General features: G+C 45.1%; 2 protein-coding genes and 1 long non-coding RNA gene across 11 annotated transcripts in view; 2 read left to right on the top strand and 1 right to left on the bottom strand.

Moving 5' to 3' along the window:
* FBXO36 (F-box protein 36) overlaps positions 1–11,866 on the top strand; it is an 84,585-nt gene extending 72,719 nt beyond the window's left edge. For 4 of the 9 annotated variants that reach the window (XM_008690381.2, XM_008690383.2, XM_008690382.2 and 1 more), the window contains one exon: positions 11,356–11,866. In XM_008690381.2, coding sequence (XP_008688603.1) covers positions 11,356–11,544 — 189 coding nt within the window. In that variant the 3' untranslated portion in view covers positions 11,545–11,866. The other 5 variants (XM_008690385.2, XR_005837168.1, XM_040639412.1 and 2 more) reach the window with 5 other exon arrangements.
* Positions 11,626–21,395, bottom strand: LOC121104041. Its single transcript, XM_040636410.1, has 4 exons — positions 21,360–21,395; positions 20,683–21,130; positions 20,136–20,268; positions 11,626–11,821 (listed from the first exon to the last, which is right to left on the bottom strand). Exons 1-4 carry the CDS (start codon positions 21,393–21,395, stop codon positions 11,626–11,628), a joined length of 813 nt encoding a protein of 270 aa, XP_040492344.1.
* A 208-nt stretch (positions 21,396–21,603) lies between these two features.
* Positions 21,604–22,402, top strand: LOC103662695. Its single transcript, XR_568542.2, has 2 exons — positions 21,604–21,732; positions 22,205–22,402. It is a non-coding gene; the product is annotated as an uncharacterized LOC103662695 (long non-coding RNA).
* The last annotated feature ends 1,905 nt before the right edge of the window (positions 22,403–24,307 follow it).

Below are 24,307 nucleotides of genomic sequence, written 5' to 3'. Positions count from 1 at the left end.
CTTTCTTCCTTCCTTCCTTCCTTCCTTCCTTCCTTCCTTCCTTCCTTCCCATAGTGATTTATTGTTTGCATTCATTTCACAAGCATTTGTTGAATACTTACTTTATCCTGAGCACTGTTTTAGGCACAGAGGTAGCAGACGTGAAAAGACATTATTCCTGCTCTCAAGAAACTTGCAGTCTAATAGGAGAGATCCTAACAATACAGATTATTATAATATAATGTGAGCAGTTCAACAAAGAATGTGTGTGTGATGTACAAAGACAGTGCAAAGTGATTTCTTCTGCCAGACTTCATGGAAGGGGTTACTTTATCTGGGTTTTCAAGGGAAAGAAGAGCTCACCAGGTGGTCTGGAAGACTAGGGACATTTCAGGTCAAGGGGCATTCCAAGTCCAGGCAACAGTTCAGGCAGACGCATGCCCTCATGAAAGAGGTCAGTGAGTAGTGAGTCTTCTTTATGTCTCCCTTTCTTCCATCAACTGCCTTTTACAGAATTATCTATTCACAATGTGGGTAGTTTTGGAGAATTGTTCATCATAGCGCCCTGTCCTCCTCCATGCCCCAGGCTCTTGAAATGGACTCTCTCTCACTGCTTTGAATCCTCAGAAGAATGATGAGATCAGAGTAGGCACTTGGTGCTGATTTCACCCAATGTCAGGGCCTTGAGGCAACCATTGTTGGTTCCTCTCCCTGCATCCCGGAAGGTGCCTTCATTCTTGCCCCGTTAGCTATTCCTAAACCCACATACCATCCTTCCATTAAATCCTTTTTTGTCTTAAATTAATTAGAGTTGGAGTTTGTTTGAAATGGAAGAAACCTAACCTGGTTTTTAGTTGTAATATACTGTGGCAATGTCCATTTATAAAAGAGCATGCAACATTTCCCAAGATGATTTAAATTATAATCTTTTTTTTTTTTAAACAGTATTCATGGAGCGCCTGGGTGGCACAGTCAGTTAAGCATCTGACTCTTGGTTTTAGCTCAGGTCGTGATCTCGGGCTCATGAGATTGAGCCCCTCGTTGGGTTCCACACTCAGTGCAAAGTCTGCTTGAATTTCTCTCTCTCCCTCTGCCGCTCCCCCCCGCACCCATGAGATCTATCTCTCTCTAAAATTAATAAATCTTTAAATTAAAAAAGACAGTATTCACCCATTTTTATTTTATTTATATTTATTTATTCATTTTCAAGTAGGCTCCACACCCAATGTGGGACTTGAACTCAGGACCCTGAGATCAAGAGTCGCATGTTCTACCAACTGAGCCAGCCAGGTGCCCCTAATTCATAATCTTAGTATCTAAAAAGTCAACATTTTTTTTCACAATAATGCCATCATATTTCTTGATATATATTACTTTTAAATAATATAATCTATATTATTTCATGTATCCCCTTTGAGGATAAAAGCACATGTTTTTGCTTGGTTTTCCCCCTAAAAATGGAGAGCCAGAAGCAAGTATTACAAGTAATCACTTTATTTTATTTTATTTTTTTTTGCTATTAAAAAATGTATTAAGGGGCGCCTGGGTGGCACAGCGGTTAAGTGCCTGCCTTCGGCTCAGGGCGTGATCCCGGCGTTATGGGATCGAGCCCCACATCAGGCTCCTCTGCTGTGAGCCTGCTTCTTCCTCTCCCACTGCCCCTGCTTGTGTTCCCTCTCGCTGGCTATCTCTGTTAAATAAATAAATAAAATCTAAAAAATAAAAATAAAAAATAAAAAATGTATTAAAGTTAAGATTTGCTGCTAAGAAGCTGATTATTTATACTTTCAATGAAAAAGAATTTTAAATACATGAATATACTAGCGGGGATCTGTTGAAAGCTTCTGCTGGGGCCTGCGCGTATTCCCGTAACGAAATGGGAGGATTTGACAGAGAACGGCAGTAACTGCATTGTCTCCTGCAATTTATTCCTTATGCTGAGCAACTGTCTTCTCTCCAGGTGTTGCTCCCTTCCGCTCTTGATGACTCTCCCTCTCAGTGTCCGGCCATTATTTCAGTGCCGTCTTGGAAATATCCTCCATAATTTACCTGCTGTTCTAAAGTAAGCCTTTTCTAGGTTGCTGCTTTCAGCTCTCAGTATCCTTGCAGAGCAGAATGGTTTGAAGATGGAGACTGGTCCAGGGCTGCTGCCTTTTTCTCTCCATGTAATAGTAACCACTCATCTCTGTCTTCAGTCTACATTTTATCTGCATACCATTTACTTCGTTTTCACCCCCATTTATAAATTATTTTCTGTTTTGTCCTGCCATTTACTACGTTATTAATGAAAAGAAAAAAGCTTCTATTTCAAATCTCTGCAGGCAAATTTATTAGCACCTTATTTGTGTCCATGTCCAACCCTTTCCTCTGACCTCAGGAAGGGAGCTGTTCCTCTCCTCTGCAAGGCCACTACCACCTGCCACCTGGCTCCAAGTCCGACCCAAGGGACTTTAGTGTGCCACTTATCTCCTTTCTCTTCTGGGTTGTTGTTGTTATTTTTAAAAACCATTTTTTTTTTAAAGTAGGCTCTACACCAGGGTGGGGCCCAATGCGGGGCTTGAACTCAGGACCCTGAGACCAAGACCTGAGCTGAGAGCAAGAGTCAGAGCCACCCAGGCAGCCCTAAAAATCTTTTTGTTTATAAATAATTTTATTTTATTTTTTAAACAAGACCTTATTTATTTATTTGAGAGAAAGCGAGAGAGAGAAAACAAGTTTGGAGGGGGACAGCAGAGGCAGAGGGAGAAGCAGACTCCCCGCTGAGCAGGGAGCCTGACATGGGGAGCTTGATCCCGGGACCCTGAGATCATGACCTGAGCCTAAGGCAGATGCTTAACCGACTGAGCCACCCAGGCGCCCCTACAAATAATTTTAGATTTGTAAGTGTTGCAAAGATAATACAGACAGTTTGCATATATCCTTCACCAGCTTTCCCTAACACTGACATTTTATATAACCGGGGACATTTATCAAAACTCAGCAATTAATACTGATATAATACTATTAACGAGGCCACAGACTTTATTCATATTTCATCAGTTTTTCCACTAACGTCCTTTTGCTGTTTCAGGATCCAGTCTGGAATACTATATTGCATTTAGTTCCTATTTTTAAATCTTATTTTCATTTGTTTTTTCCTCTTGGAAATTTTCTCAAATCAGCCTCATTCTTAAGATAAACCCAAAAACTCTTGACTCTATTTGCAACCAATCTCTTACCTTTTCTCCTTGGGAAAACAAAACAAAACAAAGCAAAACGAAACAGTTTACAAGGCAGTTCACCTTCAGCAAACTAGCATCATCAGTGGGAGCAAGATTTTATAATCCACGATTAAATGAGAACAGTAAGTAAATGCGATATGAAGAGTTTGTTATCAAGCCACATTTATTCCATTTAAATGATCTTTTTTTTTTTTTTTTTTAAATAGTAGGCTCCATGTCCAATGTGGGGCTTGAGCTCACGACCCTGTGATCCAGGTCTCATGCTCTACCAACTGAGCCCGTCTAAATGATCATCCTTTATTGGAGGTTAGGCCTTCCTATTTTGGGAAGAGTTAAAATGTCCCTTCTCTTTTTTTTTTTTTTTTTTTAGATTTTATTTATTTATTAGAGAGAGTGAGAGGGAGCACGAGAGTGGAGTGAGAGGGAGCACGAGAGCGGGGTGAGGGGCTGAGGGAGAAGTAAACTCCCTGCTGAGCAGGGAGCCTGATTCGGAGCTCAATATGGGACTCCAGGATCATGACCTGAGCCAAAGGTAGATGCTTAACTGACTGAGCCACCCAGGCGCCCCAAAATGTCCCTTCTTTTATGAAATAATGGCCTTAAAACATGATCATTTAAACAAATTATCCTTACTTGGAAAAATTAAAAAGTTAGTAACCTTGTTTTGATTCTTAATTTTTGTTTTGTTTGATTTCTAAAAATTTCACGTCTTACAACATCCTACGTTCCCAAAGCCACTAGTCTACTCTGAGCCTACCTCATCTCCCTTTCTTTCCCCGCTCTGTCCATGCCTCAGAAATATAACTAAATATCCCTGGCCTCGTTCACAGTAACCCCCTCATTGTCACACCTAAAGGGCCTGTTTCAGGCCTTCCACTTCCTGACCCATCTTTGTTTCCAGAATTTTCTGCTGGCTTTTCTCCTGGCTGTCTCTTGTGTGCTGGGTCAGCGGTCTTGGGCCTTTGGCATTTGCTTATACTGTTCCTTTCCCTAGGAGTGTCCTGCTTCCAACCCACCTCTCTTAACTCCCACCATCTGCTCTTGCCCTGATTCCATGTTGACCCAACCACAGAGCCTCCATGGATGAGCCCCTGAGAGCCTGGTTGCCAGGTGGTTGTACTCAGGGTGAACAACAAGGAGGCATCGTCTGGGAGCTTGGCTAATAGGAGCACACCCCTGAAAGCTGACTCCCGTGTCATGGGATACGAGAAAGGCAGCCTGAGGGCCAACCCTGCCATTGCTGCAAGCTCCTGCCAGGTAATGCTGCCAGGAGGGAGCCTGCGTGGGGGCCGCTGGCTTGGCCCAGGGGCACCAGGCCCCGATGCTCAGGAGAGCATCAGATCACAGCAGAGCAGGCCCGAAAGAACCCCTGCAGCTGGTTGAAAGGCTGAAGCCCGGGCAGGCCAGGACGATAGTCATCTTGGTCGTGACTCAGGAACAGCTACAGACTCCCTGTGACCCTGGTTCCCAAGTCTGGCCAAGTAGGCCAAGCACCCGGGGAGCAGGTGGAAATAGAGATGCGAGGCCCACACCCTCACAGGTGGACCAGTCTGAGGTGGGTCCCACATCTGTGCTCTTGACGTGCTTGCTCGTATTTACAGGAACCCAGCTCTGAATCCTGTCCAAGAATTTGATATTAAAATGGTACAGATAAAAAGTCTCAAGAGATGTTGGAAGCTTGGGGGGGGTGGTGGTGGGGTGTTTTCCTATCTTCACTGTGTATGGGTGTTGGGAAGTGTTTAAATCAGACGAGGACAGAGCTGGGTTCTGTTCTTCTATCAGCCACTCCCTGCTAGGAGCCTGGGGCAACACCCTTTTTTTTTTTTTTTTTAAGATTTTTTTATTTATTTGAAAGAGAGTGAGAGAGAGAGCACAGAGGAAGAGGAAGAGGGTGAAGCAGACTCCCCACTGAGCAGGGAGCCTGACAAGGGGCTCGATTCCAGGATCCCAAGATCATGACCTGAGCTGAAGGCAGACGCCCAACTGACTGAGCCACCCAGGCGCCCCCAGCCTTATTCTTTCAGAGCCTTAATTTCCCCATTTGTAAAAGGAGAGATCTTTTTTTAAATGCTTAACTTATTTATTTTTATTTTACTATGTTATGTTAGTCACCATACAGTACATCATTAGTTTTTGATGTCGTGTTCCATGATTCATTGTTTGCCTGTAACACCCAGTGCTCCATGCGATACATGCCCTCCTTAATACCCATGACTAGGCTAACCCATTCCCCCACTCCCTTTCCCCTCTGAAACCCTGAGTTTGTTTCCCCAGAGTCCATAGTCTCTCATGGTTCGTCTCCCCCTCTGATTTCCCTCCCTTCATTTTTCCCTTCCTTCTCCTAATGTCCTCCATGCTATTTCTTATGCTCCACATATTAGTGAAGCCATATGATAATTGTCTTTCTCTGCCTGACTTCTTTCACTTAGCATAATCTCCTGTAAAAGGAGAGGTCTTGAAGTCTTAACTAGATAAGCCCTAGAATCCCTTTCAACTTTTAGATAGCATCGTGTGTGTTAAGTTCATGCACCACCACCAGAGGGAGCTAAATCCATGATTAGCTGTGCCTCAGATCAAAGTAACTGGAACCATAGCCAGGATGCATCATACCTTGTGTTTCTTAGCCTGGCATCGACCAAGCAAAGAGCCGCAGGGTTTGGGCGTCTTAAATGGGGTATTATGTAGACCAATTTATAATATAAAACAAACTATAAATATTTCCAGTATAAAATATGAGTCACAAATGAAGTTACACTGGTGGAAATTTCAGCTCTCTTTTGAGAATTCTTTTCTCTTCCTCCAAATCTCATAGTTTTCTTCAATAATCTTCATTATATGAGACACACTGATATCCCGAAATGTATCGTGCCAGTAATGGGGTAGTCATCTACCCTGGTGTGAGAGTTCAAATCTTTTAAAAGAGGATCAGAAGATCCGTTTAATTTTTCCACATTAAGACATTTTCAAGAGTTTCCCTTTGTTGCTTATATTTAGAATACGTTGTGATCCAAGTAGAGAAATTAGACTTTGAAGGACTGTTGAAGATGGGATAAGCTAACAAATAATTTGACTGATATCAGAATGTTTGGGGGGCTGTCAATATCAGAAGATTCAGTGTTGCCGTGTCACAGTAACCATTATGTGAATGTATCATACTTTTTGCTTTGACACTTATGCAGAAAGGTTCTTAAGTGATTATGCCTCCTTATACTATACATTTCTGTTTGTAATTCTTTCTTTTCCCTTATTAGAGTACTTTTAGAGTAGCATAAAAATATAGGAAAGTATAAAAGTAAAAAGTCCTGGCTGCTTTCTGCTCAAAACTGAATGCAATGGGGTCCTGAAATGGAGATAACGCTTACATGTCTCCGTCCTCCCCAGAAGGAAGTTAGGATGCAGGGGAGCAAGGCAGGACAGAGCCAAGGCCAGGCCTCGGGTGGTGCCACTGGGAATGCTTGGCTGCCTGGGGCTGGGGGTGGGGAGGAGAGTGGGTGGCGGGCTCTGGGCCAGGTGGGCTGAAATGGTGGCTCATGGTAGGAGGACAGAAATCAGGGACCCCCACGGTTCCCCTTCACACAGCTGTTGAATGCTGGGGTGGGTTCCAATCCTGGTACTCAGGGCAGGGTGCAACTTGTGAGGGACAGGTAGAGATGGTGGTGGCAACAGGCAGAGCAGGACTGTGTCCAGGGCAGGAGCGGACACCAGCTCGTCTGTGTGTGTGTGTGTGTGTGTGTGTGTGTGTGTGTGTGTGTGTAATCACTTAGGCCTTCCTCCCAGACTCAAGGGAGGCAGCTGGGCTTCCCCACCCACCATGCTCTCTGAAACGTTTGGGGCATCCAGCCTTCGATGTGGTGCTATTTGTACTGTTAGGGGGTGAAGGCTACTGCTCTCCTGACCTCTCACTGGCCAGGGCCGGTTGCTCAGGGGACTGTCTGGGACTAGAGGTGCCGCCATCTTGGACTGCATCCTCTGAAATGCGCCGTCTCCTCAGACACTGGCAGGGAAGAGATGGCTGCAGGTTCACGTACTGTGTTTGGATATAGCCCTTCTATGGCTAGCGCTGCGACCAGAACTACCTCTGCAGCCCCATCCCCAACCTCAGGGGGCCAGGAGATGGGGGACAACAGATGCAGTATTTCTGAGTACCACTGGCTCTGCGACAAACGGGATATCCAGAATGGAGCAGCACACACACAAGATTCAGATATCCACAGGCAGGGTCATCGTAGTGTGCGGTCTCGAACACAGCACCCTGCTTTCACATCTTCAGTATTAGAAAGAAGAGGCCTTCATCCTTTTACTTCTCCTCTTTTCCGTGTTTCTTGGGACCATATTTTTTGAACATATGTCTGGCATTAAGAACCAACTCAGAACCAAAGACAACACTATACATAAAATACCTTTTGTCTAAGAAGCTGAGTTTCTTACTCTCCTTTGCCCTCCAAGATGTCTGTGTTACACTCTCTTCTCTCTCCTGAAGTCTCCTTCCTCACTCTTAGTTGATATTGTGGCCTCTTATTTCATGGAGGAATTAGAAGCAGTCACCAGAGAACTGCCCCATTGCCTCATCCCTCTACCCATTGACTCTGTGAACTTCCTGTCCCAGTAAGAAGTTCTCCTCCTTTTTACCCAAGGTCACACTTCCACCTGTGCACTTCAGGTCCTCTGTTCAGCCACTTTGCTCATGCAGCTGTCCCTGTCACTAGTTTTACCCCTTCTGCTGGAGCATTTCCATCAGCACATAAATTAAAAAAATAAAATGCCTTGACCTAATTCCCCACTCTGCTCTTCAAGCAAAATTCCCTCAAAAGAGTGACTGTACCTGCTATATCCACTTCCTCTTCTCCTGTCCTTTCTTGGACTCACTCTAGCCAGGCATTCAGTCCCCACTGTGCCTTTGAAACTTCTTGTCAAGGTTGCCCTTTGCACACGATCTTGCACCAATTTTAAATTCCTGTCTTTTCAGCAGCCTTTGAGACATTGGATTGTCTGGGTTTTCTTCCTTATTCTCAGTCTCTCTTGCTGGAAACTTTTTTATTTTCTGACTGCTTTCATGTCGGAATGTCCTAGAGCTCTTCCCTGGGCATTTTCTCTCTCTACAGTCACCCCTATGTGATAGCATCTAATCCCAGGGCTTTAAATAGTATTTACACACTGATAATTTTCAAACATGTGTTTCTAGGCCAGGTTGGCCCCTCGAACTCCTTACTTCTAAGTCTAATTGCGTGCTCAACACTCCAGATGGAGTATAGACATCACAGATTTAACATGTCAAAACCAGACCTCTTGATATTCCTTCCGCCACGTATCTATTGACCAATTCTGCTTCTCCCACAGTCTTATTTTCTCAGTCATTGGCAACACCATTCACCCAGGTGCTCAAGCCAAAAAGCTCATCATTAATTCTTCTCTTTCTTCTTACTTCTCATCTAATTCATTCGCAAGTCTTATGAGCTCTGCCTTCAAAATATGTCACAGTCCAGCCCTCTCTCACCTCCTCCCTTGCCACCACCCACCACACGCCATCCTTGTGTCTTCCTGGACTTGCCACTAAGGACACCACAACAGATTTGCTTTCCCCTGATGGGGATGACAGTATACCTTCTTCATTCTGCATCAGGATTATGTTGGTTCTCTGGCTGTGGGTCTTACCTCACAGAGCTCTCGGTCCTGTCACCTCGCTACGTGCTGCTCAACATTGATGACGTCACGCCGATGAGCAGGAGGTGGCAGACAGCTTCGATGCTCTGGCGAGATCTCTGCATGCAAGGGGGTGGAGATGAACTGCGCAAAAATGGAGAGGCCTGCCGTCTCAGCAAGTTACCTAAGACCCCACGCCTCAGGTCTACTTCCTACCATAAAAAAGCAGCCACAGCTCTTTGTGGGTCTTTTCTCGTTTTCAAGGTACGTATACAACTGAGTGTGCTTCTCCACGTACCGCCCGTGGTAAGTGGGGCGCAGCTGCTGGTCGGGACTGTGCTGTGAGCAGCTGTGCCACTGGCTTCTCCTGAGCCAGCAGATTCGATGCTGCGCCAGGCGTCTGCAGCCTACGTGGCCGCAGCCTCCCTGGGTCCTTGCTGAGACCTGCAGCGCCCCTCCTGAGAAGTACAGCTTGTCCGCCCGGGCCTTAGAGCGACAGAATTTGTTTGTAGGAAAACTGTTCTGCTTTTGAAAATGGCTCTTGGATTTCTACTGGGCATAGGCTACGGTTTTGGCTGGATGGTCAAAGCCTCGCAAAGAACCGGATTTGGAGATGAGTGGTGATTCCTAGGCAAGAGGTATTTGGATGGACTTCTCAGCCTAAGCCGGAGGAGAAAGATATTTGTGTCCCGTGTCACTGCTCAGCAAAAGGCACCTCGCGCAGAGCAGGTGTTCCGTAACTGGACGGGTCACGTGCTCCGCTCTGTGGATGTCAGTCCCCGCGTTTCCCCAGCCAGCCTCCTGTCCGCTGGGTTCATAAATGATGAAACGGCCCTTGGCAAGGATGGGGCCTGCGTGTGGCCTCGACAGGAGCCACCTCCTATCAAGATGAATCGGGCTAGTGCCACAGGGGAGACTAATACTGAGCCCCCAATAAAGGCTGTACTCCAGGGAGGTCCAGTCAGTCCCTTGGTGCTCGGTGAGTAACACCGGACCCTTCATGGAGGAAGCAGAATTCGTCCTTCCCGGATCCTGGCCTGTTCTAGATACGGATCTGCCTTCCTTGCGCGCCTTGGGCCTTCAGCTCCATTGTGTGTAAGTCGACCGAATGCCTTCCCTTCCGTCATTATATCCCATACGAGATCGCTTCAGATTATTTGACTCCAATAAATAATTCATGAAACAGACATACATAAATGAATAAATGCAGTCATGGACACAAAATTTCTTGCTCTCAGCATATGCTCCATCAGTTTTTGATCTTGGAGGGGTCCACGGGCTTCTTGCTTTTCTCTGCCTTCTTTTAAGAGAAGTGTCAGTGGGAGTTCGGAGAGCTGGGGCATGTCTGAGGGGGGCTTGAGCAGAAGGGAGGCCCAGGCCAGCGTGCTTAAAGAACTCTGGGCTCCTTGTTGCTTGCCCACCATGCCTAGGTCTTTCCACCTCCGGATTTCTTTTTTTTTTTTTTTTTTAAAGATTTTATTTATTTATTCGACAGAGATAGAGACAGCCAGTGAGAGAGGGAACACAAGCAGGGGGAGTGGGAGAGGAAGAAACAGGCTCCCAGCAGAGAAGCCTGATGTGGGGCTCGATCCCACAACGCCGGGATCACGCCCTGAGCCGAAGGCAGACGCTTAACCGCTATGCCACCCAGGTGCCCCACATCTCCGGATTTTCTTGACTAACCACCACTGAATGGAACTGATGAAAGGGGAAATCAGGGGGCACCTGGGTGGCGCAGTAAGTTAAGTGACTGACTCTTGGTTTCAGCTCAGGTCCTGATCACAGGGTTGAGAGTTCAAGCCCCACGTGGAGACTACTTTTAAAAAAAACAGTAATAATAAAATAAAATGGAGGCAAGCCTCGCAGGAGTTAGCAAGGCTCCCACCTGAGAAGCTACTGCTGCACTGGGTGGAAGGTTGGTCGGCCACACTGCTGTCAGCCTTTGTTGTGTGGTTCATTGGAAATGAACAATATAATGTTGCTCGTTATATATAAATTAACTGTATAATGTTGTATATGGGACGCCGGGGTGGCTCAGTCGGTGAAGCATCTGCTTTTGGCTCAGGTCATGATCCCAGGGTCCCGGGATCGAGTCCTGCGTGGGGCTCCTTGCTCAGTGGGGAGCCTGCTTCTCCCTCTCCCTGCTGCTCCCCCTGCTTATGCTCTCTCTCTCTCTCTCTCCCTCTGACAAATAAATAAAATCTTAAAAAAAAAACCCCACAATGTTGTATATGTACTATTTATAGCTATCTTGCATTTTTCATCTTAAATGAGATCAGGACTTGGTTTATTCCGTGAATCAAATATTGCTTTGTCCTTCAGGCCTCCGTGCACTTGCCCTTCCTCCAAGAGGAAAGGAAGGAGGCGGGAACCGTGGCTGGGGCGTCTTCGTGCACGCATCGCGGGTCCTCCGGTATCTCACAGGCGGCGGGAACGGGACAGTGATTTTGTGAGTAAATGACTTTGACTTACCCCGTGTCTGACAGAATCCGCCTCTGCCTCTTGCCGCCCACAGCTGTGCACGTCTGACAAACTGTGGGAGACAATAGTGCAGTCTGCCTGTGACACCGTCACGCCGGACATGCGGGCCCTGGCCGAGGACATAGGCTGGAGGCAGATGTTCTTCACCAACAAGCTGCAGCTCCAGCGGCAGCTCCGCAAGAGGAGACAGAGACAAGGAAGCCAGAGAAACAGTACATTTTAGGGACACATTTGCTTACCCGCAGGGGAGGCGAGGCATGGCTGTAGTTTCCTTCCGTGTCCAAATCTCTTCCGTTTCCTTGGACTAAGAACTCAGACTTGAACTTGCCGATTCAAGGAGCCATCGGGAGAGCGTACAGCGTTTGCACACGGGCAGCCCTGCCCCAGTAGGCCGTGCCTCGCTTGAACCACCGTCCCCCTGTTGGAGGGTCCGGTTCGTGGCCCCAGCAAAGGGCTGCGGGACAGGAAGCCCGTGACACCCATAAGAAAAGAGGCTTCCGCTGTATAGAAACAAACAATAAATGATTATTTGCAGGTTTTTACTATATACCTGTTTTTGTCTAGGCATTTGAAAGGATGAGTGCGCTTCTGAATTTTTGCCTGACATAGGTGGCTTCGCGTCCCTGCGGGAAACGGCGAGGGCCAGGGGCCACAGGAGGCAGTCCGGTGGGCACGGCCGCCTTCGCACCTCTATTCCCCGACATTTGAACTCAGGGCCCTGTCATGTGGCCCCTGGATGCCAGGCTCCGTCCCTGCAGGTGGACAGCCTTGGATCTGGCCCTGTGGTGTGGCCGGAGCAACGTCCACTGTTCTGCCTGCAGGGCCTCTCCAGAGCCCAACTCCCCAAGACTTCCCACTGTCAAATAAACCTATAAACTTTCCTTAGAGGGACATTGCCCACCCCGCTTCCCCCCAGGAACGTGGACAGCTACCCCTTCTACCCCAGGGGTTTTTCAGATCACAAGCTGTGGGTAACCGAGTGAAAACCTAAGTACGGTTTATAGTCTGTTAACTTGGAAGAGGGATACAAACAGTACCGTTGTCGGGAGGAAACTCTACCTTCCTGAGATGGGTAATTTACAAATTGTTTTCTTCCCACGCTTTCCTGAGGATAAAGTACCCCCCCTCCCACCCCCGGCCTCCCCTGACATTGACACTCAAAGCAGCAAATCATCTGATGATTCCTTTTAGGCTACAGAAAAAAGTAGCTGTCAACTTCCCATCACAGTTTCTTCCCTGCAACCTGCACTTTAGTACCGGGAAGAAATAACATACGCCCCACCTGCTCCCCGTGCAGAGGAATTTCCTGAGATGCCTTGAGGCCTCCGGCTTCAGCCAATCTCCCCAGTCAAGTCCTCCTGAGTGGCTCAGAGCCACAATTTTAGTGATCGGTTCTTTTTTCTTTCTTACTAAACCTATGTTCATATCAAATCAGGTTTTAACCCCCAACCCTTAAAACTCACCCCCTTAAAACTCAGTTATAGATTTCCAGCGACATCTGTGAAATCGAGTGCAGTCTGCTTCCCGGCTGATGAGGAGCCTGTCAGAGTTGTGTCTGCATTTAGTCCAAGCAAAGAGCAAAGGTTTAACTGGTGAGAGAGCTGGACTGCCTTCGCCACCCAGGAGGGCCTCTGCCAGGGTGTTGGAGGTGACGGGCCGGCCCGCAGGGGCCACGCACTTCTGCACAGATCCTGCAGCCTTGTTTCTCCCCAAAGTCCCCGACTTCGCTCAGGGCCAGAACATAGATTAACACCATGTGTGCGCAAGGACCGTGTGTATGGTTTGGTACGCAACATAACTACATAAATATAAAGTTACAGCTCCTTCGTAACATCGATGCAAATATGTCAACAGCTTAAGCATTTCATATGTCCTGTTTAATCAAGTAACTGAGACTCTGAAAGCTTACGGACATACACGGTGTTCTAGTTCAACATGAATCAGCAAGAACACAAACCAAACCCTTTGCAAACTCTTACCGTGTATGGAAACTATTATAACATAAAAATAGATGCGAACGGTAAATAACAATGAAAAATGAGCTTTTGATACGTTGACTATTGCTGACAATAGTCGAAATTAACACAGGTTATTAGATTATCTAAGTGATTATCAGCCCTAATAATTTGGGTGCCTTATTGCCTGATTATAATTTTTTTTGGTCAAAAAAATTGACGCCTGGGTGGCACAGCGGTTAAGCGTCTGCCTTCGGCTCAGGGCGTGATCCTGGCGTTGCGGGATCGAGCCCCACATCAGGCTCCTCTGCTGGGAGCCTGCTTCTTCCTCTCCCACTCCCCCTGCTTGTGTTCCCTCTCTCGCTGGCTGTCTCTCTGTCAAATAAATAAATAAAATCTTAAAAAAAAAAATACCATGATCGCCCACCTAAAATCCTGCAGGGGACTGATATTCTCAGTGGTTGAAACATTTTGCCCCTCTTCTCCAGCCTCATTTTCCGTGTTAGATCCCCTGTGGCAGTCCCATCGGATGGGATTAGATAGCTATGGTGTTGCCTTTCTGCCTCCACAGACAGCTTTCATGTGGACGAGTTACTCTGCTCTGTGTATGACATACCATCGCACAGTGAAATGCCACAGCACTTTATAATCTTGCCCTTTCTCATCTTTTAAGTCAAAAGTGTTTCTACTCTGTTCTCATTTACCATTGTAATAGTAAAAGCAAAATGCTGATATTTTCTGATGATTTATACGTTTAGTGTTGTAAGAACAACTACTTAACAACAGCAAATGTGAAAATTTATAAACTAAAAAAATAAATATATTTTACTTAATATCAAGTTCGGTTACTGCTTTTTTTTTCCTGAACAGGTTAGCATAGTACGTGCATTCAACCCCACTTATATGGAATCCAAAACATTGTGCACTGAGTAGACTCAAGAATTTAGACTGAGGTCATGAATTTTTTACAAGATTTTATTTATTTATTTGAGAGAGAGAAAGAGAAAGCAGGGGGAGGAGAAGAGGGAGAGGGACAAGCAGACTCCGTGCTGAGCATGGAGCCCAACATGGGGCTTGGTCCCACGACCCTGAGATCATGACCTGCGCCGTAATCAAGAGTCAGCCACTGAAACCGACTGAGCCATCCAGGCGCCCCAGACTGAGACTGTGATTGGGGTGAAGGATGGGAAGCCGGGGTAGGGACAACTCACTAGTCTCCACTTATTATTGTTTTCCGAGCTGCTTCTGTCCAAGATAGTCACCAGCCCTCATTAATTACCCCAAACTGACTCCCAAGACACCGAAAACTAATATAGAACAAGCTTACTAAAAACATAAACATTTGCGCGGCATAGTTTTTTGCTCTGAGCTTTAGTGGGATGACATTTATCTTCAGTTTGTGTTAAGATAATATACCGTGGGAGAATATCCAAGCTTTTCAGCTCTGAACAGTTGGTTTCAAATGACAACGAAGGTCTTCCATTGGATGTTAAAAATGCTAAGTACACAAGCTACCACTGCGTGAAAGAAAAAGGCGCCCTGACAGTTAGGAGCACGATGCCATGTATCAGGTCATCTTACAAAGTAAAATTGTTCTCTTAGCTTTACATATTTATTGTTTTGAAATGAGATCACCCACTGCGATAGCACTGGTTTGTCCTTGTAACGTGGAGCCCTCAGGGCTGGGAGCACAGAGAACTCCCACGTTTCCTGTTTATTATGTTCCCAGATCTGTGTTCCTTCCACATGGATCTCCATTCAGAGAAGTAATTTTCAGTTGTGAAATTTTTTCTGCACTTCTGGGAAGTCTTACAGCCATAGATCCGTGGTCACAGACTGAGTTAGAATGACCTTAGAAATGGTAAGAATAAGAGTAAGAATAAGAATAATAAGAAAGAATGAGAATAGCAGCTTCCATTTGTTGAGTGTCTATTGGGTGCCAAGAAACAGGTAGCAATCAACTTAATTCTTACAGCAACCCTTGAAGGTAAGTGATTATTATTTCTGTCTAATAAATCAGAGATCTGTAAGCTATGGCGTAGGCCCAATTTGACCAGACACCTGTTTCTGTAGAATAAAGTTTTATTGGAGCACAGTCTATGTACTATCTATGGCCACCTTCACATGACAATGGCTGTATTAAGTAGTCCCAATACAGACCGTATGGCCTGCAAAGCTGAAATTATTCTCCAAGAGGGACAATCTTCCCAAGGTTTCATGACTAATAAGTGGTAAAGCTGAGATGTAAATCTATACTTAAAGTCTGTGTTCTGAACCACAAGTGCCACATATCACTCCTTTCAGAGCCAACACCGCATTTGACCAGTGGAATTTGAAAAGGTGATAGGATTTACCCAAGGTCATTTGAAATTATTAGGCCCTGAGCACAATATAAGAGACCATTCTAATGTAGATGTCCAGAGAATATTCCAAGCTTTTGATGAACTAAATTATTTTTTTATTATTTATTTATTTTTAAATATTTTATTTTTATGACAGAGTGAGAGAGAGAGAGAGATCATGAGCAGGGGGGAGGGGCAGAGGGAGAAGCAGGCTCCCCTCCTGAGCAAGGAGCCCAATAAGAGACTCGATCCCAGGACTCTGGGATCATGACCTGAGCCAAAGGCAGTCGCCTAACTGAGGTACCCAAGTGCCTTTTATTTTTTATTTTTAAAATTTTAATTCCAGTGCAGTTAACATAGGGTGTTATATTAGTTTTGGGTGTACAGTATAGTGATTCAACAATTCTATACATTACTCAGTGCTCATCAAGATAAATGTCTTCTTAATCCCCTTCACCTATGTCCCCCATCCCCCCACCCACCTCCCCTCTGGTAACCATCTGATTGTTCTCATAGTTAAATCTGTTTGTCTTTCTCTCTTTTTCCCCCTTTGTTTGCTATTTTGTTTCTTAAATACCACGTATGAGTGAAATCCTATGGTATTTGTCTCTCTCTGACTGGCTTATTTCGCTTAGCATAATACACTTCAGCCCCATCCATGCTGTTGCAAATGGCAAGATTTCATTCTTTCTTATGGTTGAATAATATTCCATTATATATATATACCACATCTTCTTTATCTATTAATTGATCAATGGACACTTGGGCTGCTTCCATAATTTGGCTATTGTAAATAATGCTGCAATAAACATGGGGTGCATGTATCCCTTCAAATTAGTGTTTTTGTATTCTTTGGATAAATCCCCAGTAGTGTGATTACTGGATCCTAGGGTAGTCCTATTTTTTAAATTTTAAGGAAACTCCATACTGTTCTCCACAGTGGCTGCACCAGTTTGCATTCCCACCAAAATGCACCAGGGTGCCTTTTTCTCCACATCTTCACCAGCATTCATTGTTTCTTGTATTTTTTATTTTAGCCGTTCTGCAGGTGTGAAGTGATATCTCATTGTGGTTTTGATTTGCATTTCCCTGGTGATGAGTGACAGTGAGCATCACTTCATGTGTCTGTTGGCCATCTCAATGTCTTCTTTGGAGAAATGTCTGTTCATGTCTTCTGCCCATTTTTCATTGGATTATTTGGGTTTTTTTGGTGTTGAGTTGTGTAAGTTCTTTATGTATTTTGAATACTAACCCTTTATCGGATATGTCTTTGGCAAATATCTTCTCCCATTCAGTAGGTTGTTGTTTAGTTTTGTTGGTTGTTGCCTTTGCTGTGCAGAAGCTTTTTATTTTAACGTAGTCCCAATAGTTTATTTTTGCTTTTATTTCCCTTGCCTCAGAGGACATATCTAGAAAAATGTTGCTACATCCAATGTCAGAGAAATTTCTGCCTGTTCTCTCTTATAGGAATTTTATGTTTTCAGGTCTCACATTTAGGTCTTTAATCCATTTTGAATTTATGTCTGTGCATGGTGTAAGAAAGTGGTCCAGTTTCATTCTTTTGCATGTAGCTGTCCAGTGTTCCCAACACCGTTTGTAGAAGAGATGGTCTTTTTCCCATTGCACATTATTGCCTCCTTTGTCAAAAGTTAATTGACATCATATAATTTTGGGTTTATTTCTGGGCTTTTTATTCGGTTCTGTTGATCGGTGTGTCTATTTTTTTTTTTTTTAAGATTTTATTTATTTATTTGACAGAGACAGCCAGCGAGAGAGGGAACACAAGCAAGGGGAGTGGGAGAGGAAGAAGCAGGCTCGTAGCGGAGGAGCCTGATGTGGGCTCGATCCCAGAACGCCAGGATCACGCCCTGAGCCGAAGGCAGACGCTTAACGACTGAGCCACCCAGGCGCCCCCTGTGTGTCTATTTTTGTGCCAGTACCATACTGTTTTGTTTACTACAGCTTTGTGATATAACTTGAAGTCTGGAATTATGGTATCTCTAGTTTTGTTTTTCTTTTTCAAGATTGCTTTGGCTGGGGGCGCCTGGGTGGCTCAGTTGGTGAAGTGTCTACCTTTGGCTCAGGTCATGATCTTGGGGTCCTGGGATGAAGCCCCACATTGTGCTCCCTGCTCAGTGGGGAGCCTGCTTCTCCCTCTGCCTCTCCCCCTGCTTGTGTGTTCTCTATCTCTGTCAAATAAATACATAAAATCTTAAAAAAAAAAAAAAGATTGCTTTGGCTATTTGGGGTCTTTTGTGGTTCCATATGAATTTTAGGATTATTTGTTTTAGTTCTGTGAAAAATGCTGTTGATGTTTTGATAGGGATTGCATTTAATCTGTAGATTGCTTTGGATAGTATAGACATTTTAACACTATTTGTGCTTCCAGTGCATGAAGATGGAATGTCTTTCCATTTGTGCTGTCTTCAATTTCTTTCATCAGTGTTTTATAGTTTTCAGAGTACAGGTCTTTCACTTCTTTGGTTAAGTTTATGCTTAGATATTTTATTCTTTTTAGTGCAATTGTAAACAGGATTGTTTCCTTAATTTCTCTCTCTGCTGCTTCATTATTAGTGTATAGAAATGCAACGGATTTCTGTATATTGATTTTGTATCCTACAACATTACTGAATTTGTTAATCAGGCCCAATAGTTTCTTGGTGGACTCTCTAGGGTTTTCTATATGCAGTATCATGTCATTTGCAAATAGTGAAAGTTTTACTTCTTCCTTACCAATTTGGATGCATTTTATTTCTTTTTGTTGTCTGATTGCTATGGCTAGGACTTCTGGTACTATGTTGAATAAAAGTGGTGAGAGTGGGCATCCTTGTCTTGTTCCTGACCTTATGGGAGAAGCTCTCAGTTTCTCCCCATTGAGTATGATGTTAACTGTGGGTTTTTCATATAGAGCCTTTATTATGTTGAGGTATGTTCCTTCTACACCTACTTTGTTGAGGGTTTTTATCATGAATGGATGTTATATTTTGTCAAACGCTTTTTTTGCATCTATTGAAATAATCATATGGCTTTTATGCTTTCTCTTGTTGATGCAATGTATCACACTGACTGATTTGTGAATATCAAACCACCCTTGCATCCCAGGAATAAATCCCACTTGATCGTGGTGAATGATTCTTTTAATGTATCGTTGGATGTGTTTTGCCAATATTTTGTTGAGGATTTTTCCACATATGTTCTTGATGAATTAAATTATTGCCCATTTTTTTAAAGATTCTATTTATTAATTTGAGAGAAAGTGAAAGCAAGAGAGATCACAGAGGCAGAGGGAGAAGCAGACCCACCACTGAGCAGAGAGCCTGACGTGGGGCTCAATCCCAGGACCCTGAGATCATGACCTGAGCCGAAGGCAGACACTTAACTGACTAAGCCCCCCAGGTAGCCCTCCCATTTTTTCTATAAACAAGTACCTTAAGTTCATTTAATAATAAGGAGTTAATTCTTTTTCCAAACCCTCACATACTCTTCAGGAAACCCTAGTAAGGGATTGAGTGGAGGGTTGAATACGGCTCACCGGGACTTTCAGACCCAGTCCCCTCTTCTTCCTGCCACTTCCTCCACTTGGGAACCAGTCCCTCCCAAAGACTCTTACCTTTTTCTACTTCACCTGACAACAGAAGGGACTCCTCAGTGCCAGTTGGAGACCCTCAACCCAACCCTCCCTGCCTGTCATTGTTGGAGGTCCATACAGTTCTTCTGTGGCACCTTTAATGCCTTTCCAGTGATCTCTGTCCTCCGCGTGACTCAGTTTTCCTTTCCTGGGTTCCTTTCCTTTCCTTGGTTTCCTTTCCTTTCCTTTCCTTTCCATTCCTAGCCTTCCTAATTCAGCTGCAGCATTCTCTCCTCACTTCACTGTTTGTGGACGTTTTGACTTTGGAGACCTCTGCCCTGGAAGCCACACTCCCACGTGGCCAACATGGCAGGCTATTCTGCAGCATTTCCATCTGAGATTTCTGGGGTGAGGCCAGGCTCCCTTTTAAGGGAAGTAAGGAGACTTCCTTATTCCCTTGTTCCAAGCATTTGTGACTCTGCTCTCTGATCTAACCCGGGGCTCCTCAGACCCGTGTCTTCCTGTTCTGACCCAGTGGCTGTACTTGGTGGTCCGCCCCCTCTGGTCTCTGGGATCAGTGACGGCCTAAGTGACACCTGATGGCACCCCCCCCCCCACCTTCAGTGTCTGCTGGACTGGCAGACTACTTCCTCTTCCCTGGGGCAGAGTGCAGAGCATCACGGGAGAACATGCTCAGATGCGCTGCCTTGGTGCACCGCAGAATCCGGCCAGGCTCATCTGGCTTCCCGCCACGGCCTTCACAGCCCACTTATCGTCTCATCTACTTCCTGCACCCCTCACCCTGGATCTTCAAACCTTGCCTCCCACTTTGCAGAAATTAAGTTATCAGCGTAAACTTCACAGCTGCTTTTCTCTCCTGCTTTAAATAAATCTCCCCGTCCTTGGCCCTGCCTTCTCTCCTTTCCACCTTCAGAGAGGCAGGTGATACCTTATTTCCATCGCTCGCTCCTTCCCGTCGGCAGGGACTGTGGTCCTTCCCGTCTCCTCCTTCTCCCGCACCTTCGGGGTCTCCTCTTCACAAATCCCCGTCCATTTTCTTTCCGTACCTGCATCCATCTCTCCTTGAAGGAAACGTCACTTCATCCTACTGTCCTTCTTAGTGCCATCCTGGTTCTGTCCTTGGCAGCCACCAAACTTCTTTAACTCTTCATTTACCACCTCCCCCCACTCCATCCCCTGGTCTTCCTGCCTCCGAAGACAGCCTTCTGAAGCAACTCCCGTAGCTGCTACCCTGTTTCTCCTTGTTAATTCATTTCCAAACTCTATTTATTAGTTACTCTGCGCCAAGCACTGGACTCGGCAGCGGGGGTGCTCGTGCAGACAGAACACAGCTCGACCCACCAGCATGTTCCCGGTCAGCGAACGTCCAGCTCTTTCCCCTCTAACGTCCTGGTTCTTCCTGGCCGGGGCTTCCTTCCCAGCCCTCTGCTCCTTTCTCCCGGCCCTAAACGTGCTGCACGTGCGCCTCTACTTACCTCCACGTTCGTTCTCCAGGCTGTTCCTGGGTCCAAGCCTGTGCGGTGTGGTGCCGCCTGTGGTGCTCAACTCACCGCCACCACCCCACCGCGAGGGGGCTCTCGCCCACGTGCTCCTCAGGCTCCTGCTTTGTGCCCAGCGGGAGACACTGTGCCAAGGGCGTGGGGACAGCTTGATGGGGGTGGACCAGGGCCCTGAGCTCACGGAGCTTGCTTGGTGATGGCAGGGTAGGAGGGTGAGAGTTTGCAACCCCTCCCTGGGAGATTCTGATAGGCTCCACAGGGAGACGGGGTTGGTCTCTGCTCCATCCTGTGCTGCCGGGACACGTGCTTCCAGTAGGAAGGACGCTTGGGACACACTGTCTGCCAGCCTTGCCTCCCGCCTTGCAGAGGTGGAACTTAACAGCGTGAACTTCACAGCTTCTTTTATTAGCTTGTCCGTCAAGATCTTGTCCCCCCGTCACCCGATTACTTCAGACGACTGTTGAACCTGAACTCCTCCTGGGCTTTCGCAAGTCGATGTTTCTGCCCTTGCCCCCGTCACAGGGCCAGCCCCCTAACCAAATCTCGCCCAGCCTTCAAGGCCACTTCAGCTTCCAGTGACCCCCTCCTTCAGATTCCTCTAGTACAGCAGTTCTCAAAGTGTGCTGTGGGCCCTCTCAGGGGGTTCCTGTTACCCTTTTGGCAGTCTGTGAGGTCAAAATTATTTTCATAATGATCCTAAGGCATTATTTGCCTTTCCCCTCGTTCTTTCACAAGTGAACAGTGGAATGTTTCAGAGGCTACATAATCTGTCATGATGTCAGTGCTCTGACGGCTAGTGGAATGTATGCTTGTCTATTTTTGTGTTTTCTAGAATGTTCTTCAGTAGTAGGTTTAGGGTATAAATACGTTCAGATTTCAGAGGTTGCCTCAGTTCATTCTCAGTACTTCTACTGTGCTCTTGCTAGCTATCTTTGTTACACTTGCTGTAATTTATGTAACCTCGTTATCATGGAATAAATCATTTTGATGTCCTGAAGTTTTCCTACGTGGAAACACAAGCAAGAGGTAGGGATACTTTGTTCGCTTATTTTACAATATAATTTAAAAATATCCTTCCGGATGGTTTATACATTTTAAAATTTCTGTAAAACTCATGATTTTAGAATTTAATAGTATTTTATTCTAAAACTTAAAAAATTTACTTATATTTTTATTATATTCAAGGATGGATCATTTGCTTTAAAAAAGGACACTAGATAGCTTACTTTCCTAGCCCACAGCTGCACCGTCTAAACCTCAAGACGCTGAAAAAGAGGAAGCTGAAATCTACTAAGAAAAGTATAAACACAAAACAAAATATTTCTCAAGATTTATCTTTTCCTCAGCTTTATGATGTTAAAATCCTTACCTTTTTGGTGCCTCTTAAAGTTGTGGCACCATTTTGAGAATAATAATGTCGAGTTTACAGAAAAGGGAACTGAGTATTTAAAATGTAGATGTGATGAGTTCATTAAAAGCCAAAAATTGATCATTACAGCCTTTCAAATGAGAAATGCAAAAGCCATTGAAGTGCCGCGCGGGGAAGTGACTGCGCCGAACTGCCTGGAATGGGCTCGGGCGCCCGTACAGCTGACGCCGCTGAATGCCTGCTGGATGGAGAGTCAGCAAAAGGAATCACATCAGCGCCGCTTTCTAATGATACAGTAGCTTGTCATATTAAAGATTTAGCTGCAGACATGAAGGCTGACTTAGTATCTTCTCTGCAGGACTGTACTTTTGTCTTACACACGGACAAGTCAGTAGAAGTGGCTGGCCTCGCCATTTTGCTTGTGTTCATCTGATAATCAGCACCAGCTAATCCGAGAACTTCTTTTTTTTAAAGATTTTATTTATTCATTTGAGAGAGAGAGAGAGAGCATAGGAGGTGGGGAGCGGCAGGCAGAGGGAGAGAGAGAAGCAGGCTCCCTGCCGCCGAGCATGAAGCCCAATGTAGGGCTCGATCCCAGGACCCTGAGATCATGACCTGAGCGAAGGCAGACACTTAACGGACTGAGCCACACAAGCCACCCCCCCCACCCCTGCCCCTGCACCCATCTTTTATGTGAATGCTTGGAAACAAACCCAAATGGCACTGAAACATTCACAATATTGAACAATTCCATTCACTCTCATGGCTGCTCCCGGAGCAACTGTGTGGATGTTTGCACCGATGGTGCAAAAGCACCAATGGGTCAAAGTGCTGTAGCACAGGTCAAAGAAGTGACACCACAATGTCCTGGAAGTCACTGTATTTTTTACTGCCTTGCGCTTGCAGTCAAATAATAGCCAGATTTGCTTATCTTTGATGAAATCGTAAAAATGATCACCTTTTCTTTATTAAATATTTCCTCTTGAGTCCACATCTTTTTAATATTCTGTGTAACAAAATGGGAAGTAGGCACAAAGCACAGCTGCTGCAAATCAAAGTCCAATGGTTGTCTGGGGGAAAAGCACTTCTGCAACGAAGCTGTGAGCTCACTAGTGCCTTTTCCATAAAACGCCGTGTTTATATTTGGCAGACGTGTTATTGAAAATGAGGCTGTCACTTCAAGGAAAATAACTGCAGTATTTGTTGCCAATGATCATATTTAAGCTTTCAAAAGGAAATTAGAATTTTGGGTAACTTATATCAACCTCCGTGAGCTTGTCCACTTGCCAACGGAGATAGAATTTACATACCATGAAATTCACCCTTTTAAAGTGTATAATTTGGTGACTTTTATAGATTCATAAAATTATGCAACAAGTACCTACTTCCAGAACATTTTCATCACCCCAAAAAGATACCCTATTAGCAGTGCCCACTAGCAGTCACTCCCCATTTCCCCTCTCCTCCCAGCCTCTGGCAACCTCCAATATGCTTTGCCCTTACTGAGTTGTCTATTCTGGATGTTTCACACAAAGATCGTGTGATTTTTAAACACATTGTATGAAATATAAAAACATCTGGAAGATCTATAAGACTCTGTGGACCAATATTTTCCAAATGACTAAAGCATTATGTTACAAAATCATAATTGGGCAAAAGATTCATCCAGAGTGCAAGACAGATCAATGGCTTCTAATGTGAAGATTGTACAAAAATTTTGTTGATACCATGTCCAATTCCACACTGCAACTAACCTTTAAGAAATGCAAGTATGTTGAGCTTTGGCATGGTATCAAAAAAAAAAAACTACAATTATCTGAAAAGACTATTAAAATACTCTACCCCTTTCCAACTACATATTGGTATAAGGCTGAACTTCCTTCATGTATGTCGGTCAAAACCACGTATCACAACAGATTGAATGCAGAAGCAAAGATGAGAATCCAGTTGTCTTCTATGAAGGATAGTAAAGAAATTTATAAAAATGTAACACAATGTCACTATTTTTTTTAAGATTTTATTTATTTATTTTTGAGAGAAAGCACAAGCCGGGGGAAGGGGCAGAGGGGGAAGCAGACTCCCTGCTGAGCAGGAAGCCTGATGCGGGACTCAATTCCAGAACCCTGGGATCATGACCTGAGCCGAAGGCAGACACTTAACCGACTGAGCCACCCAGGGCCCTAGATGGGTCTTTTAAAAAAAATAGTTGCATAAATACCATACTTTATTTTA

The sequence above is a fragment of the Ursus maritimus genome, unplaced genomic scaffold (assembly GCF_017311325.1).
Source record: "Ursus maritimus isolate PB19 unplaced genomic scaffold, ASM1731132v1 scaffold_1, whole genome shotgun sequence".
In the NCBI taxonomy this organism is placed as follows: Eukaryota; Metazoa; Chordata; class Mammalia; order Carnivora; family Ursidae; genus Ursus; species Ursus maritimus.
This window is presented reverse-complemented; position numbering and strand designations above follow the sequence as displayed.

What these genes read in the sequence shown, in the direction of transcription:
- LOC121104041 (XM_040636410.1), bottom strand. Translation starts at nt 21,395, where the DNA reads ATGAAAATAATTTTGACCTCACAGACTGCCAAAAGG. An exon ending in CCTCACAGACTGCCAAAAGG is followed by an intron (nt 21,131 to 21,359) that starts GTAACAGGAACC and finishes CGGGGGGACAAG; the next exon opens with ATCTTGACGGACAAGCTAAT. An exon ending in CCTGGAGAACGAACGTGGAG is followed by an intron (nt 20,269 to 20,682) that starts GTAAGTAGAGGC and finishes GTTTCCTTCAAG; the next exon opens with GAGAGATGGATGCAGGTACG.